Below are 19807 nucleotides of genomic sequence, written 5' to 3' on the forward strand. Positions count from 1 at the left end.
GTGAAGGAACTGGCGGCATTACGTCTAATACAGTGCAATAACTGGAAAAGGTCTTCTTCTAGTCACAGGAACATAGAGCACTATTAACATAAACATTGGCACTCAAAAGCTGTATACAGATTTTAAGGCAGTATCAGAGACTGAAATTCACACAAAAAAGGTCATACAAACAAATCAGTAATCTGTCTTAATCGATGGTTCTAAAACGGGGAGGGGGGGCATCTTTTCATATAATCCTGCTCTTGAAAGATCAACAAAGCTTCCAAATTACTATAGCGTTTTTTAAGCCAAGGTACTGGCGGTTTCTGGAGCCGCTAAGGATCTTTCTTCACTCAATTTGGGAGACAAATGCTTAGACATATTTATCGACAGCAAAACAGCAGGTGGGCAGCTCTTGAAACTTGCAGAGTATTTAGTCAAAGATTTCCAACGGTAAAACAAAATTACTTTTGCCACTAAAAAGGTCCCAGCTGTTTTTAATAAAAGGTATCCTAATGGAGAACGATGAAGACACCTTCCAATTTCTATGCGAATGCTCAAGCGTAGCCAAAAGAAGTTTGAGAATATTAGAAAATTACTTTTTAGACGGCTTAGGATAACAATTAAATTGTAACTCTAATCACGAGTATTTGAAATATTTTTACAGATTGTAACACCATCAGCACAAATGATGCACTTAAAGTGATTCAAAACAGAAGAAAATTCGTTTCAAACCAAATTTAAAAATATAGGGCCCAAATGACTACCTTGCAGAATTTCTAAATTAAATTTATACTTGTCTGAATCGCAGCTTTTTTTTTATTTAAAAAGCAAATCTTGGTTAGGGAGTGTGTGACCGTATAAGTGAATTTAGTATCAGTATAAAACCAAAGAGCTTTTTAATCACCTAACAATAGGCTTGTTATTTTCAATTTCGTCATTTTAGCTTTTGATGTAAAGTGATAATAAAGTATGCAAGTAAAGGGTGATTTTTTTGAGGTTAGGATTTTCATGCATTAGTATTTGACAGATCACGCGGGATTTCAGACATGGTGTCAAAGAGAAAGATGCTCAGTATGCTTTGACATTTCATCATGAATAGGCTTACTAACGAGCAACGCTTGCAAATCATTGAATTTTATTACCAAAATCAGTGTTCGGTTCGAAATGTGTTTCGCGCTTTACGTCCGATTTATGGTCTACATAATCGACCAAGTGAGCAAACAATTAATGCGATTATGACCAAGTTTCGCACTCAGTTTACTTTATTGGACATTAAACCAACCACACGAATGCGTACAGTGCGTACAGAAGAGAATATTGCGTCTGTTTCTGAGAGTGTTGCTGAAGACCGTGAAATGTCGATTCGTCGCCGTTCGCAGCAATTGGGTTTTTGTTATTCGACCACATGGAAGATTTTACGCAAAGATCTTGGTGTAAAACCGTATAAAATACAGCTCGTGCAAGAACTGAAGCCGAACGATCTGCCACAACGTCGAATTTTCAGTGAATGGGCCCTAGAACAGTTGGCAGAAAATCCGCTTTTTTATCGACAAATTTTGTTCAGCGATGAGGCTCATTTCTGGTTGAATGGCTACGTAAATAAGCAAAATTGCCGCATTTGGAGTGAAGAGCAACCATAAGCCGTTCAAGAGCTGCCCATGCATCCCGAAAAATGCACTGTTTGGTGTGGTTTGTACGCTGGTGGAATCATTGGACCGTAATTTTTTTAAAGATGCTGTTAGACGCAACGTTACGGTGAATGGCGATCGCTATCGTTCAATGCTAACAAACTTTTTGTTGCCAAAAATGGAAGAACTGAACTTGGTTGACATGTGGTTTCAACAAGGTGGCGCTACATGCCACACAGCTCGCGATTCTATGGCCATTTTGAGGGAAAATTTCGGAAAACAATTCATCTCAAGGAATGGACCGGTAAGTTGGCCACCAAGATCATGCGATTTGACGCCTTTAGACTATTTTTTGTAGGGCTACATCAAGTCTAAAGTCTACACAAATAAGCCAGCAACTATTCCAGCTTTGGAAGACAACATTTTCGAAGAAATTCGGGCTATTCCGGCCGAAATGCTCGAAAAAGTTACCCAAAATTGGACTTTCCGAATGGACCACCGAAGACGCAGCCGCGGTCAACATTTAAATGAAATTATCTTCAAAAAGTAAATGTCATGGACCAATCTAACGTTTCAAATAAAGAATCGATGAGATTTTGCAAATTTTATGTGTTTTTTTTTAAAAAAAGTTCTCAAGCTCTTAAAAAATCACCGTTTACCATAGATCACCAACAATCTGTTTATGACAACGACAATCCGGTTCCCGCGATTAATATTGGAAGATTAGTCTTAGATTAAAGTCTGAAGTTGAAGAAGCACTTTTAAATGTGAATAATGACAATCGTCTTGGTCCAGATGGAGTGACTCCAATAGTCTTAAAAATGTGTGCTGCAATACGCTCTGAACATCTTTCTTTTTATTTAATCTCTCTCTTTCTAAAGGTGAATTTCTTTTTAAATGGAAAAAAATATTTCATAATTCCTATTCATAAAGCAGGACCCGAACCGGAAATATCTAACAACCGTCCAATCTGCAAACTGTCTACCATTCCAAAACTTTTTGAAAAACTAGTCACCTGGGACCCTTACTTTTTCTTATTTTTATTAATGACATGCCAGATATTTTTCATAATTCTCTTAGACTTTTATTTGCTGACGATCTTAAGATGCATAAAACAAACTGATGATTGCCTCCGATTGCAAGATGACCTTAACTTGATTATTGAATGGTGCAAGAAAAGAAAAATTATCTTCAAACGTTTCAAAATGTCAATGTTTTTCATTCTATCGTCCTTACTGTCCTATTTTCTTGGAAAATAAAATTGGCAGTAGTGTTCTTGAAAGAGTCAATGAAAAGAAAGATCTTGGTGTTGTTTTTGACCTGCAACTCAATTTTATCAAACATGTTGAATATATTGCTGCCAAAGCTAACTCCATGCTTGGTTTTACTAAAGGAAATTCAACAGACTTTTCAGACCCTTATACTGCTAAATCTCTTTTTTGTGCATACGTAAGATCTATTTTAGAATATTGTTGTGTGGTTCGGAACCCATATTATAGAATTCATTCGTTAAGAATTGAAATAGTCCAAAAGAATTTCACTAGGTTTGTTGTATGGAAACTTGGATGGAATATTAAAACTCTTTAGTATGCTACGAGATGCAAATTTATCGGTTTAGAGTCACTTGGAAATCGACGTTAAATCTTCTCTGTTTTATTAATTCGTGATATTCTGTCGCATCATATCAACTGCCCATATCTTCTATCTTTAATTGAGTTAAATATTCCTCTTCGTCAACTTAGAGATTGTTACCATAGGCTTAATTGCGCAGTTAATGAACCTATAACTCGCTGCGCTAGGGAAACCGATTCGGTTCCTAATGTAATAGACTTTGATTTCCATTTTAATAGTCACCTTAAAAAATAAACTTTTGTTCTATTTCCTAAATATTGATTGAAAACGTATTTATTTATTTATTTTTTGCTTTGTTTAAATATTAATTTAATTTTAATTTGATTTAGTCTGTAAAATGTTTAATGTAATCTCTGTTTGACATTAATTCTGTTCTTTTGCTTCGAAAACATAGAAAAGTTCGCAGGATTACAACAAGTTCAGAACTAACATAGCACCTAAGATTAGGGAAAAGTTAGATGTAGGTCATGCATGTTTATTAAATGCTCTAAGTGTTATCCGTAGTGCTTAACATTTAAAGCATCTAGAGCTTAAAAACAACACTGCGTTATGATGTCAGGGAGAATCAACGCTTGTGTTTCGCGTGTTATGTAAAGCTCAAGAAAAATTGTTTCACAAATAAAATCCATTTGAACACTTTTTTCAGAGAAAAATTAATATCTTTCGATTTTTAAACATAACCCTTCTTGTAATAAATTTGGTCACACAACTTTTTCAAGTCATTGCTCAAAAAATCAATTTGGCATATAATCGTTATATTATTTTAGCAATGGTTACACATGTTGATTTGGTTTCAGTTTCGTTTCTCTTAGCTGGAGTGCGGGGCGCGTCGTTAAAGCAAATAGAATCGCAATAATTGCCTTACATAAGTACGTTCCTGTTTCAATAACCTATGTTTCAAAAACCTATAGGAACCGCAATACTATTTAAGTACCGGCTTTTTCCTCGGTTCGCTATACTAACAAAAATAAATGACAGCCTTAAAAGTGCTAGCCTGTGCGTTGCCCGCATGTCCTTCCCGACTTCCTAGCTAATGTCAATAGAAAGGTTTCAAAATAAACTTCAACCCCGCAAAACGTTCTCTGAGGATAACTCGGCGGTCTTCACGACTATTGACGACTTCTTTACCAAAATACTTGATATCTTTGACACGATCCAAAGCGCTAAGAAATCTTCTGGACCTGGTAAAATTTTTAATTTTGTCATTAAAAGACTTCCGTCTATTCCTTACTTCTTCCTCAGTTATTAGTTATTCTGAATCATTGTATCAACAACAATTATTTCCGTGATAAATGGAAAATAGAAAAAATAATTCCAAACCCCAAAATGCCGGGAGCAATTAATGTGAATGACTTTCGCTCCATATCTTTGCTTCCTAATCTAAGCAAACTTCTCGAATTGCTGATTAGTAGATAACTTCGATCACTAAGCCTGTCATTAGATCTCAGTTCGGCCAAACAAAACGAAGATCTGGTCTTCAATGTAAAGTTAAGTTTAACCCCTATTAAACAAAGTTAACGTTTATCACAATACAATGGTTTAATAACAAAATGTAAACTCTTATACCTGACCCTCCCAGACAAAATAATAATAAGACTTAAACAATACGCGAAATATCTTGGAACCCACTTGTCTAAAAGATTTAAGCTAAATTAAGCCTTCAAAAGGCAAATTGTGCTTTTTTGTATACGTCCCAAAAAAAGCTGTCTTTAAACCGGGACAAAGCTCTTGCTTTACAAGCAACTCATTTCACATAAAAAGGATTAAAGTCTTTGAACGTAAGGTTCTCCGAGCTTGCACTTCATTCTATAGGAAACTAAATTCTGTCCGCGACTTTACGAAGGCATCGTCCCAATCGATGAATACCTCCACCTCTTTAGCAATAAAAACTTTTGCTTTATTTAAAACTTACAAAGCACTCTTAGTACTGTCTCCACTGAATTAAATTAGTTTCTAGAATAATTTAACAGTTTTGACTGACCCTGTAGACTTTTGATAATGGGCAGGTTCAGACGACATAAGGGACTTTAAAGTTAGGAAGTTTCTAGTATCTGATTGCCCAGCTGCCAAAAAAATACCTTCCAATTAAGGCAACTTTCACCAAAAGCTGACTGGAAAGTTAGCCAAGAAAAATCTCCCACACTTTTAAGTCAAGTCTACATCTATATGAAAATGTCAGTTGATCATGTTCTTTCATTCAATTGAAAGCTGAACTTTATTACTCTATGATCTATTTATTTTCTGCACAACTTCATTTGAGGCTTTCTGTAAAAGGGTTCCTTGTCAATTTGGAAAAGAAAATCGTGGTGAACTTGTAGCTTGCCTGAGAAGTGTTTTGTAGACAATAATTTTGTTGTGGATTTTTTTTTCTTCTATGAACTTAAAGTTCAGTTTTTGAAATTCATGGCTCTTGAAAAACTAACTAGTTGACTTGGTCAAAATTTACATTCAAAGAATGAAGTTGACTGCAAATCAGGTCCCTTTGTTGCCTAAACCTGCCCAATAATTACAATCAACAAAATTCTAACAGGTGTTTTTTTAGGTTTGTAGATTTAAATCTGTCAATACTTTTTTTCGGAATTGGTCTTTTTGACAGCTGTCACTTGATTTATGCTTACTTTGGTTTACCATTTTATAATAAATAAACTTACTTAAACAAATGATTTAATACCGCTAGACTATGTGTCGGGTTATGTGAAGTAGTTTGTCTTCGCAGATAACCCTGAGATTGACGCCTGGGAAAAGAAGTCCAAATTTCTACAGAAATTGGTCGATAATTGGCCTCTTGGCTTGAATATTATGTGTTTTAAGTCTTTTTCAAAACCACGCGTCTAAGAAAATATTTCTTTTTTAATTTGAAGGATTATTGTGATGGAATTTATAAAATTAAGAAGATTGATTGATTCACTTTTATTAATTTTGGCCACTACTGTATGGTATATGGTCACCATAATAACATTGTTTGAGTCTTCAAGGTTAATGCAAACAAAAATAAAAAACCACAATGTTATTGTGTCAAAACGTAAAATATATAAATATTTGGCTATGGCATTGTTAATGCAAAACACGAAAACATATAGAACTTGAAATTTTTGATAGGTAGCAATTATACGAAGGCTTACCTACAGACAGAGTTTATTAATATTTAACCTACAAACTTTAACTACAAGCTTTAAATGCGATGAGGTCATTGATCGTTTTAAGTTATTTCAAAAAAAATATAAGAATTCATAAATCAAACAAAAATACAAATTTTATTTTAAATCTTTTAACCAGTTAACATTTATTAAAAGTACTTTTTAAAAATAGGTGATGTGCATTTGGTTTGTGTCATAACATGAAGATGAATAAAATAACCATTTATATCCTTGACAATGAAAGATACTCGTTACTTTACATTTTTAATGCATTTTTATAAAATGTTTGCATAATGCATTGTCATTTTTTCACACTTCCTTCCTCTCCAAAGCATTTTATGGATGTTCTCATTCAAGGTGAATAATAAATATGTGACGTCATTAATCAAAATAAAGACTCATGTGAAAGTTGTTGTGTATGGCGTAAGTACGGTGTGTGGGAAGTTGCGAAATTAAAATAATGGGTTACTCTCATTCGTATATAGTAAAGAGCATCATCACAAAAGAAAAAAGTATTCCAATTGAAATTGTCATGAAAAATGCAAAAATTGTGGGAGAATTATTCTATTTTTGAAACTATAGCAATCATTTTTTACACGTGACTTGAACTTTTAGATACAATGCACCTATAGGATCAATCTAAGCGCGAAGACAAAAGAGAAATGTATCTACTAGATAGTTAATAAAGATACATATAGACTCTTAGTAGATTCAGTCACGACTCACAACAAAGATCGAAATATGATTTCACTTTGTGAATCAGAAACAAATTAATTTCATATATTTTTTCTCTAAGTATTTTAATGTGAATTGTTTTGTTAGTTATTTTCTGAATTTATTTTAAATAATGACTGAAAGCGAGCATTTCATTTGTTTGAATGTGGAACTAATTATAGGACAAATATTTTTGTCAAATTCCATTTGAGACAGTCGTAAGAATAGATTCCTCCAAATAAGTTGGGGGCAGTAATTAAATTCGAACCTGATATTTTAATAAATAAATAACTGATATAATGACGATATAATTATTATTTAAGTCAACAAAGGCAATGACATTTTTGTTAATGACTTTTTTTGCGTTTCTTCTATTGGTTTATGGTTTAACTTCACGTGTATACATTTATTTTATGAATCACAAAAATAAATGTAAACAACAATTTTATGAGCACATTAAGAAATATAAATGTTTGGTTAAGACGTAAGCTTAAGGTCTACGCGATTATAGAAAAGCTATGTTGCGCTGACTCTTTAGAAATAATTAGAATACAAAATTTGTTTTGTACTTTTATAAATTAATTTGTTTCTAAATAAAATACAAAAATTGCAAACAATTGCAAACAAAAAAGTTTCCTATACATTTTGTGATGATACTTCTTTTGAATGATTTTGTCATATTCTGTTTTGTTATTAAACTTGATGATTGGTGAATAATTGAAAACTGTTACAACCCTGCTTTAAAAGTAAATGCGAACAATTTTAATAAAAGGTTCTACCTTTGTTAAATTCCCTTTGCTAGATTACTTACTTAAGGTGGCGTCCTGACAGTCCTGCGTGAACTAGGGCCTCACCCATCAAACTGCTCCATCTAGCTCGGTCCCTAGCCAGATACCCCCTGTTTCGTGCTCTAAGTTGGGTGAGGTCACTTTCCACTTGTGCGCCGGAGCATTGGTTTCCATGAGCTCTACGTGACCCAGCCATCTTAGTCGTTGGACTTTTACCCTTCTGGCTAAGTCTACGTCGCTGTACGGCTCGAACAGTCCGTCTTTCCATCTTCTCCTATACTAACCTTTGATGCATTGGGGTCCGTAAATCACACAAAGAACTTTTTTCTCAAAACGACCCAAGGTACTTTCATCCGCTTTTGTCATAGTCTATGCTTCTGCAACTTATATCAGGATGGGGATGATAAGGGTCTTATATAGAGACTCGAGAGAGGACTTTACCACTCAATTGCTTTCTTAGTCCAAAAAAACAGCGGTTAGCTGTTTGTTGTTGTTTTCTGCGTTTACAGCGGAGTCTAGGTAGACGAAGTCCTTGACTACCTCAAAGTTACGTCTGTCGATTGTGACGTTTTGACCAACACGTCGGTGTTGTATGTCCTTTCTTGACAACAGCATGTACTTTGTTTTGCCCTCATCAACCGTTAAACCCATTTTTGCCGCCTCTGCTTCAATACTCACAAAAGCCCCATTGACATCACGATGAGTTCTTCCGATTATGTCAATGTCATCAGCATATGCCAGTAATTGGACAGACTTTTGAAAGATAGTGCCTCTAGTGTTGACGTGTGAGCTCTGCACTATTCTTTCAAGCACGAACAAAAAAATCTCATTACAGCGCATCACCTTGTCTAAAATCTTTTTTGACATCGAAAGATTTGGTTAAGTTGTTTCCAACCTTTATGGAGCAGCCATGGTTATCCTGCACAAACAACCGAGTTTGGCAGGGATGCCAAAACTAGTCATGGCTCTATACAGCTCGTACCTGTAGATGCTGTCATGTGCGGCCTTGAAATCGATGAAAAGATGGTGGGTGTCGATTTGGTGTTCTTGGGTTTTTTCCAGGATCTGCCGTAATGTGAATATTTGATCAACTGTGGACTTTCCTGGTCTAAAACCACACTGATAAGGACCTATCAGGTTGTTGACGATGGGCTTTAGAAGTTCACATATTACGGCAGAGATGATTTTATAGGCGATGTTAAGTAGACTGATTCCTCTATAGTTGGTGCAGTTTAGAGGGTCTAATTTTTCAGGATCGGGCAAACAATACGGAGGTTCCATTCATCAGGCATGCTTTCCTCCGACCATATCTTACAGATAAGTTGGTGCATGCTCCTAACTAACTTATCTCCAGCTGCTTTAAAGAGCTCGGCATTCAAGCCATCCGCCCCACGGCTTTATTAGACTTCAGCTTAAATATGGCAATCTTTACTTCGTCTAAGTCGGAAGGGCGGGATTGTTGTCTTTCGTCGTCTATGTTGAATGGATAATCCTGCCTGACAGCGGAATTCGGTTCGTCGTCGCCGTTATACAGTCTGCAGAAGTGGTCCTACCATATCCTTAGCACTGACTGCGGTTCCACTATTATGTTCTCACTTCCGTCTTTGCAGCCTGTGAATTTCGTTTTAACTGTTCATAAAACTTTAGAACTTCATTCCTGCTTTTAAACCTCTCAACATCTTCGACCGCACGCTTCTCATGCCCTCTCTTTTTTTCTTCTGAGAGATCGGCGTTCCTCTCACCTCTTCTGTCATAAAGCTCATGAGCAGCACTCGTCCTTTTATGCAGCGACGCTTTGCGTGCCTGTCGTTTGGCTGCATTTGCCTGCCGACATTCCTCATCAAACAGGGGTTCCCTGTTGGTGGCTGTTTGAAACCCAGCACATCAGAGGCGGCTTCTCTGATTGCATCTTGGCAATATTGCCACTGGTTTTCGATACATTGTGTTGGCGGCAGAGAACTTCGAGAGAGGTTACTTGTAACTGGGTCGGAAAAGGATTTGCCGATCTCTGGCGATTGTAGCCGTTCGACGAAAAATGCCTAATGGTGTGAAATGGTTCGAACAAACCATAAATCCTATATGCAATCATATTTGTTGAGCCAAACGTTTAGTGAACGAATTATCTTAAGAAATCGATCTTAGAATTGCCCACCCAATTCGCGTCATATGACACGTATAGACAATAGTTTATGGGATAGGTCACATTTCTGGTCTATGTTGATAAAGCAGAAACGATTGGTCATTTAGATTCCACCATTCGATGAAATTTATTTGATGATATAAGACCTATTATTCTCGAAAAATTGGTACAAAATGGGATCGAAGCAGATCATCAATCGCTTAGGCCATGTGTCATACATTATTTTTACACAACAAATTCCATGCAAGTTGTAAAGCTAATTAAGTCAAAGTTTTGGTAGTTTCCTTGAATTTCTTGTATCTTATTCATAAATTAACAAGGTTTTATTTAGATACAAAATCTAATCAATATTTTTTTTTTGTAAAAACTTGTCACTTATTTCGGGGTAACTTTCAACAAAAGGTACTTTAGGGATAAGAAGCTTTTATAAATGTTCATGCTTCTAATTTGTATTCTTTTTCTTTGAATTACTTATCATATGAATTAAAATCAATGACACACGTGATTGATAAATAAAGAAAAAGGTCTGTAATTGATTGTGGTGTTTGATAAGACCGCTTTTTTGTACTCTAATCCTCAAAGAGTGGATAAAGAAATGATAACAATTTCCTAGGAATATGTTATAAAATTTAAATGACATTTATATATTTATCTATTAAGAGCTTTATATTGATTGTGTTCAATATTCTCATATTCATATTTAAACAAACCAATAAAATATTCAAAATTATAAAAAAAATATACAAAAAATAAAATAGATTATGGCAAAGTGAAAATTTGTTTATACAATCAAACGATGAAATTTTATGATTTGATAAAATCTTTATGAATATTCGTTTCAACCGAATTTTGCGGAAGTGTTTATTTGAGGTGATTTACTGTGATTCATAAAATGATACGAAAATCAATAATTTTGTAATCTAGGTATACAAGGCTGGTGGCGTTAAATTAATTTTTGGGGGTAGATAATGTTTAAGGTTAATTAGGTGTGTTTCTTTATTAAAAATTCTTGAGAATTTTAGCCCCAATTCCCGTGAATTTTATATTTTTGTTTGTAAATTGAAAAGTTTTTTTTTTTTGGTTGAATATCTAGTAATTAGAAACACTAATCTTTACTCGGATAACGCTTTGACTTGACGTGCCAAATATAAGATAGTACCTTTAGGGCACAGTGATAAAACAAAACATAACTTGGGGATTTTTTTTAACAAATCTATTTTTATCACAATAACAGATTTTTAACATCGAATACTTTAGAAAGGTTTGAGATTTATTTACAATTTTCAAACAGCCACATAAACTTCATTCTCTCGTTCAAATTGAATGCTCATACACAAGGAATTCAACCAAAAACAGAAATAATTAAAACTTACGAATGAGCTTATGCTAGGTAATCGAGCAAATTATTAACTGGTGTTATGAAACATTCATTTTAATTATCAAATTAGTTAAGAGAAAGTTAATCATGTTAACTAAAATTCAATTAAATTCATAGGAAATGCGTTTAGTGGATGAAAATTAATGAATAGATTAAATAAGAAACCATTAACGTTTTATAAGAAATAAGACTGAAGATTTTTAGACTGTTGTTTTTGTTCTTAAACAAAAACAAAATGTGCACATTTATTTGTTATAAATTTGAGACCACCAAACAAAAAATTAAGTTGAATAATAATAAATTATATGCAGACAGCTTAGTTGAAAATAATTTGATTTTTGTTAGTTTGTTTCTTTTCTTTAGCACTTTGTGAATTATTAAGTAATTCATAAATGTTTTTTTTATTTGTGATTTTTTTAAATATACATTGGTTGTCAAAATTTTATGGAGCCCGTGCCGCAAATCGTGCATATTAATTACCAATATAACAGTTAAATTCACGCGATGCATTCATTTTTTAAAGGAAACTTTTGGTGGTGTGTCCTCCAAGATCGGCCGTTTTAACACCGCTGGACTTTTTGTGTGCGGGTATGTGAAGCTTGACTACGCAGATAAGCCCGAGATGAAAAACGGCCACAGATTGGCCGAAATCTATTTTGAAACATAATGGAAAACACTTATCTTAATAATAAAGCTGAACTATTGGCCATAACATTAAATTATATGCGTTTTATTTCTATTTGAAAACCACATGTCTGAAAAAACACCTTGTACCAATTTCTATGTGGTTAGGTTAGGTTAAAGTGGCTGTCCAAGATGGAAACGGACACACTTGGGCCAGTTTAATGGCCCATTGTGATACCACATGAATCTTGAGGCTTCCTCCTAAGCTCAATGGAACCAGTTTGAGTCCCTTACGAAACGTGAGAGGCTGATTATGCTGATATGATTCAGATCGTTTAGATCGTTAAAGAATTCTCCTATTCTTGCGTTTTCGAGCCAGAGCAGGGCATGTGCAGAGAAGATGAAGAATTGGTTCCACCTCTTAAAGCTTCTGCACAAGTCATAAGAGAATACGTCTAGTGGCGTGCTTTCCTATTAGACAGATTCCTGTTATGACACCTATTATCGAGCTTATATGCGATCTGCTTAGAGATAGCAAGCACCTTGATCTAGTGTTGGCCAGATGTTTTTTGGGACCTGACACGTGGTGATGTTGTTAAACCTGGTGCCTGCTCTTCTCACAGCGTCTTGCATTAGCAACAGTTTACAAGTAGCGATTGGTATATCAGTATGTGCCAAACGTGGTAGGATGGGCTGCACTGTACCGTTCCTGGCGAGTTCATTTGCCTTACAGTTACCTGTGAATGTCTCTATGAGTCGGCACCCAGCTAAGGTGAGTATTAAACTGTTGTGCCATCTTCATTAGGGAAGATCGACAGTTATGGATTATTATAGAGTTTGTAGAGACAGAGTCCAGTGATTTGATAGCAGCCTGGACTATCTAACAACAAAAGGATATCAGATGTTGATATCACGTTTTCTTTAAGCCAGGGCAAGACTTCTTTTATAGCCAATAGTCCCGCCTGGAACACGCTACAATGATTGGGAAGGCGGAACGAGAGACTTAATTTCAGTCTTTCAGAGTATACACACCTCCACCAACCCTTCTGTGTAAAAATGGATTGAATCATCCTCCAAGAATGTCCTGTCCTCCCAAAAATGTCTAGGATGTACAGAAATCTGGAAATTTTTGTCGAATTGCAGTTAGGGGATGGTGTAGTCTGTGTGGTTTGGAATTGATTCTAAATACCTAAGAATTACGGAGTGGCCAATGTTGTTGTTAGTTCACTGCGACGAAGCTTTGAGGCGAATATTTCTTTTTTTATATATTTCGTTGCTAAAAATGTCAAGAGGTGTTAGGTAGATTAAGATGTCCAGTGCCGCAGATGGGGTCGTGCGAAGCGATATTTATACATAAGCAAGCTGAACGTTGCACTTTATTTAATTTGTCTCGGTTTACAGCTTTCTCTAAAGCAGTCCACTATACTGCCACACCGTACATTAAAATCGGTCTGATTAAAAATGTGTATAGCCAATGCGTGATTCTGGGTTGTAAGCCCCTCTTATTACCAATAGCTTTTTTGCAAGATATAATTTTGTTGGTTTTATTGTGACCAATTGAAAAAGTTCTGAGATCAAAACAAGATCTAATAACTCCGGATTAATATTTCAAAATTGAGTTTAAAAACATTTAGAACTGTGACTAGAACTGCATGTGTTCTACACTTGCTGCCATTAAATTGAACCTTAAATCCTATGGAAAAGCGGAACTCTCAATTAACTTCCAAACAGTCAATATTTTACTATACATTTGGCAGATTCAGACAACGTAACGGTCTTTATTTGCAGTCGAAAACGTTCTTATTAGATGAGATTATGGCCCTCAACTTATTTTCACTTATAAGAAATATTCTTTTCAATATTTGGAAAAAAATTTAAAAAAAAATCGAATTGATAAGTTTTTTTTTACAAAAAATAAAAATCTTCAAACTTTTAATCAAGACAAATCGACAGACAAGATGGGAAGTTATCTGTATGGGTCGCATCCCAGACTCTTTTTAACATCTTTTATTTGAATGTGTTTAAAATAAATAATATCTACGATTAGTAGGTTCATTGATATTAAGATTGCAAAAGTTGGCATAGCATCATGATATCTTGTAACGTTTATTACTGCGACCGGCAAGGTATTTGACATAATTTCAAAAAACCGAGTTGGGTTATTTTAAACTTCTTTAGTTTTCAACGTTCGATTGGGAATTGTACGTGCGTTCGGGAAACTTTTTATGTCGACTATATCCCAAGAACCAGTAAAAATTATCGACGAATTTTGTTATACAGACTTAGAAGTAGAAAGATTCAGAAAAGACTTTCTACAAAATTAAGTGGAGAGTTTTTTTACTAAACATTTTTAAACATTGGTAAATTAAATCGCCCGGTTTTTTTTTCAAAAATAAAAACATAATAAAACTACTACTAAAAATTGTTAAAAATTGAGTTCCACTCGAATGTCTTGGCAGAAATTGAAGACAATGGCTTTAAAATATTTTGTTCTTATAAAGGTTGTTGTGGTAACTATTGGATATCATTAAAAAAAATCCAGTTGAAATTTTTCTTAACAAAATTAAAAACCCTTAAAAAGACTACTGGGAAAAATTGATTTTGGACTCGAATATCTCAGTAATAAATAATGTTGCTGCTTTCAAAAATACGTCATTTAATACAAAATATTGTTGCCAATATTATGTAATTAATTCAATAAAATTAAATTGACAGTTCTTTTTATAAAAATGAAACCTTAAAAAATGCTACTAAAATGATTTTGAATGAATTTGCTTAAAAATTATTTAATCCTGTACAAAATATTTTTTTGACTTTTATTTAGTTTTTACTAAAAAAAAATCAATTATTATAAAAAAAAAAAGAAATCCTACAGAAAACAACTTGAAACTGCTAAGAATTAGTTTTGACTCAAGTGTCTAAAAAGATAACCCTGAATCATTCCTGTGTGCGAGTTATTGCAGGGACGGAGGGGACTTACAGCTCTTATGTCGAATCCGAACGGCATTGCCAAATAAGAAAGCACTTTTCATGGCATACATTACTTTTGGAGGATTTGACAATTCCTCGCAAAAGGTAGTACCCTTAAAAATTTAGGTGACACGGACAGGATTTCAAAACAAGACCGCTAGCAGGACAGTCTTACGCACTAACCATTATACCACGGGACCTACGACTCATGTATCTAGGTAACAAAAACAAAATATTGACGCCCAACTGTCTTCATTGAAAAAATAAATTTCAAAAATTAAAATTAAAATATTTGTTAATTTTTTTGGAAGAAAAATAAAAACTTGAAACAAAAAGTTATTAAAAAGCACTAAAAAACTATGTTTGGTCTTCGAATCCAATCCCGAGGGACGGCGGCGTAGTAGAGGAAAACAGTGACTCAGGCGGCTCACACAGGTGGCAGAGGACCTCAACCAACTTGGCGTGCGAAACTGGAGACAGCTAGCTAGGAACCGAGCTGGCTGGAGACGCATGTTGGTTGAGGCCCAGGTCCGCCCCGGACTGTAGCGCCACCTTAAGTAAGTAAGTAAGTAAGTAAGTAAGTAAAAACAATGTTTAAGTTAAATATCTTGAGAATAAAAGAAGATAAATATGCTGATTTAACTCCTTGAATACATCTTTACGTAAAACACCTTAATTTTAGGTATTGGATTGTATGTACAGTGAGTGCCATTAATATTGTTTTTTTTTTTTGTTTCATTCCATAAAAACACTTTACTTTTCTCTTTAAACTTTAAAAAAGTTAAAAATTAGTTTTTCTTTAAAATATTTTGTATTTAATAAGTTCATAAATTTTTTAATTAAAATAGCAAATTAACAAAATAAAATAAATAAAGAATACGACAACTCAAAAAATAACACTTCATTAATATTCGTACTTGTATAAACTTTTTAATTAAACCTTCTTACTATTGATTTTAATACCCTTGACTGGATAAAACTCCGTTCAGTCGCTTGGGCATATTTTGTATAATTGTTTGAAGGTATTCAATGCCAATTTTGCTCCATTCTTCTTGAAGCCGTTGCTTTAGTGCACTTATTGAAGATAGGGGGTTTTCGCGAATTCGACGGTTCAATTCATCCCTCCAATTGTCGATTGGGTTAAGGTCTGAAAATTGTTGAGGTGTTTTGATAACTTTTTGACAGTTATACAGAAGCCATTCCCTTACAACATGTACCTTCTGGTTCGGGTCGTTGTCCTGGAAAATTTGAAAATCTTTAAAATGCCCATTTTCTCAGCACTTTGCCTTACATTTTCTTTTAGGATCCTCAAATAGTGTTCCATATTCAATATACTCGTACCGTCGATGAATACTAAATTTCCCATGCTCCTTGCCGAAATGCACCCCTAACCATGATGTGAATGCCTCCATGCTTCACTGTTTGCTTTGTGTTCCTGCTTTAAAGCTCTTCATTTGGCTTGGGCCACACCATAACTCTTCCTTCAGATCCAAAGAGGTTTTACTTACTCTCGTCAGCAAATATTACATCATCTCACCAAGTTGCATCCTTATTTTTGAGTTACCTCGCATATTTGATCCGAATTTGCGTGTTGCACATATTGATAAATGTTTTTTTTTCGGGCTACACGACCATTGTCTTTATGGTTCGGCGTACCGTTGATGCATATATTTTCTTTTCGCGTTCCATTAACACTTTTTGCATAATTTTTGGTGCACTTAAACGAGGATTTGCTTCAATTTTTCTTACTATAAGACATTCTTCTTTCATTGTCAACTTTTTTGGTTGACCCATCTGCTTCTTTAGTTCGATCCTTCCTTATCTTGTATACCCTCTAACAATATCACCGATAGTGTTTGGCTTCATGTCTAAAATATCTGCAATTTGTTTGTATGTTTCACCTTTATTATGGTGAAAAATAACAAGGTTTTTTTTCAAGGCTTGCATTTTTTTCTTTGCGCCCTATGATTAACTTTTTAAATAAAACCACACGATCTTACACTAAATCGTTTTAAAAATGTATGCAAACGTCTAGTCCACACTTTATTTTAAAGGTACTCTTGAATAGATAAACTGTTAATCGGAGCAAATGTCAAACTCAGCAAAGAAAACAAAAATAATGAAGCGTTTACATGTGTCCTTTTTGCGTTGTTTATCGTATATCTTAAAGTATGTTTAAGAATAAAAACGGAATATAAATGACACTTACTGTATATCTTTCTACTTATTCAATAATTTCTCTTAACAATAAAATTGACTTCCTACAAAAAATACTATTTGAAAGTTTTAAGCGGGTACCAATGGGAAGTAATGGGGTGGGTCGCATCCCAGCTTCTTATTTTAATTGTTTTTACCTTCTAAACTTCCTTCCATAGAAAAAAGCTTGTTTTTGGTCCTCTATAAAAAAACGTTTCATTTTCTGGCGCTTTAACTTTGTATAGTATTTTACTACCTATATGCATAATAGATCAACATTCATGTTCACAACATTGATTTCATGTAAATTTATCAACTGAACTAAATTACTAAAAATTTTTTAGTAAATTGATAAATTCCAAACTGAAATTCTTAATTTTTTCATCCGCCATTTATTTTAATAATTTTGGCAGTCCGTTGAATTTGGTTATTTCTAAAATATTATCCATTTACACTAAGTTAAAACGTAAACACAAAGAAAATGTACATTATCTTCACAATAAATAATATTGTTACAAAAAAAAAAAAAACAAGACAAATAACTTAAATAAATCACTACTAACAGCAACAACAATAATAACAAAAATCTCTAAGCAATAACAACCTCGTAATTATTTGTTACGCAGCATAAGTTAGAGATAAGTACACAGGTAGTTCTAGTAAAGCTTTCCATAAACAGTAAACATTGTACCTCTACCTAGAGTCGCAATTTTGTTGAAGTAAACTTCGAATGAAAGCAATAATTTGCAACCATATTGAATGGCATTAGAAATCCGGTTTTATGATGACAACGAAACAGTGAATTAACAATTCTTACACAAAAAACGATGATCAAATCAAATTATTAAAAAAAAATACAAATAAACAGCATTGATTAAAATCTAAATTTAATGCAAAAATAAAAACACAAGGACTCTCTGACATCCAAGATAACGACGATGATGATGATGAAAGTCAACATTTATTTTGTAGGTACCCACATAAATGTATGGAATGAGTTTTTGTAAACAACATCTACGAGTTATCTCATAAAACAAGTGCACAAGTACTCAATTAACTCGAGATATGTGTACCTTTCCATTTTCATTCTCATTTTCGATTAAATTTACAACAAAAATAATGAAAAGACTTATTTCTGGAGCAAAAGAATAATGGTAATGTTTACATGAAGAGGAAGCGGAGAACCATCAATTAAAAGTCCAATACAATCGACAGCAGTCTTGTATCATATTGTATCGAAAATGGAAAAGTTATGCAACAGTCAACATGTGTCATTGAGTTCTCTTTGTATACATAACAAGAAAAAGATTGGAAAGACATAGAGTAAGAAACGAAATCATATTGATAAACAAATCAGCAGACAACATTTAAAGCAAATATTTATAACAAAATTTATTCGTTGACAGCGAAGTTGTAACTTAAAGAATTCAACTTAAAACTGATGATGCTAAGATGAATTCGCGCGGAAAGAATGTCGCTGTCAGCGAGATCGCAAAGCCTTTTTTTAGGTCTTCTGCTAAACTTTGGAAGCATAAACTTATGTACATACATTATTATTCTATTCTCTTATATACCGGTTCTGTGTTGTTTCTTATGATCACAAAAACAAAATGAAAACAAAAATTCAATGTAAGTTCTTTACTTTTTTTAAAATTGCTTTTAATTTCAAGTCTGCAACACTTACTTAAAGTTCCAAGGCGTTGTTTTATTCATTTTGCTTGGATTTGTGTCTTTTTGGTTTTCTTTTTTATTTCAAATATTATCAAAGTTTCTTTTATTTAATTCTTTCACTTTATTCAGCGACGGGCACTTTTAGTACTTCACAAGTTTTGCGCAGAATTTCTAATTCAAATAAATAAAAATAAAATAATAAATTTAATTTTTCTACCGTATGGAGGAAGAAATATGAAGACGTGTTTCTAAAAGTGATTCTAGCTTTTTGACTTCTGTGCTATAGTGCTTGGCCTTTATAACTTTAATTGAACTTAGTTATGTAGAATGTAGCTAGATTAATGAAAAGTAAACTTTTCTATGTTGTTTAGTAAAGTTTAATTAGAGTAAGATTAATTTTTAAAAGACAATTTTTAGTTTTAGGAAGAGATTTTGGAAACAAACAGAAAAAGAATTACCACAATTCAGCGATTAAGGTTGTTGCATTCATAACAAAAGTAGAATTTTCTTATTTTTCATACAAAAATAAATAAATAATATTCTTTCTATCACAATGCGCACTTGTTTCTATTGCTTAGTTATTTCTTTTTTAATCTTAGTGACAAACAAAAACAATGCAAGGTGAACAGAATAATTAATTGAATTGATTAAATGCGCGACGGATAAAAATGGTTGTTGTTTCTTGTTCCAATGGACAAGTTGTAAACACGAGAAATGCAAAAATTGAACTGAGAAAAGGCAAACGTTTTTCTCAAATTTCAAGTTGCGGAAGTTTTTCTAATGAACTTATTTATTTGGAGCGTAGAAGAAGAAACCACTGACAGTGACATTAGATGACAGACGTCATAGTAGAATGACATTTCAACATTTGTAGTAGATGGGAGTTATATAAAAAAATGTAGTAAAATACATTTGGGTGGAAACATATTGAAATCTAAATAATGTAG

General features: G+C 33.7%; 1 protein-coding gene across 4 annotated transcripts in view; it reads right to left on the minus strand.

Moving 5' to 3' along the window:
* LOC129953984 (phosphatidylinositol 4,5-bisphosphate 5-phosphatase A-like) overlaps positions 1-19606 on the minus strand; it is a 34845-nt gene extending 15239 nt beyond the window's left edge. The window contains exons 1-2 of one of the 4 annotated variants that reach the window (XM_056067557.1): positions 19319-19606; positions 18874-19031 (exon numbers count right to left, since the gene is read on the minus strand). In XM_056067557.1, the coding sequence (XP_055923532.1) occupies positions 18874-18902 (29 nt within the window). In that variant the 5' untranslated portion in view covers positions 18903-19031; positions 19319-19606. The remainder of the gene's footprint in view (positions 1-18873; positions 19032-19318) is intronic. The other 3 variants (XM_056067556.1, XM_056067558.1, XM_056067559.1) reach the window with 3 other exon arrangements.
* Positions 19607-19807: the final 201 nt, after the last annotated feature.

This window comes from Eupeodes corollae, chromosome 1, assembly GCF_945859685.1.
Source record: "Eupeodes corollae chromosome 1, idEupCoro1.1, whole genome shotgun sequence".
NCBI lineage: Eukaryota > Metazoa > Arthropoda > Insecta > Diptera > Syrphidae > Eupeodes > Eupeodes corollae.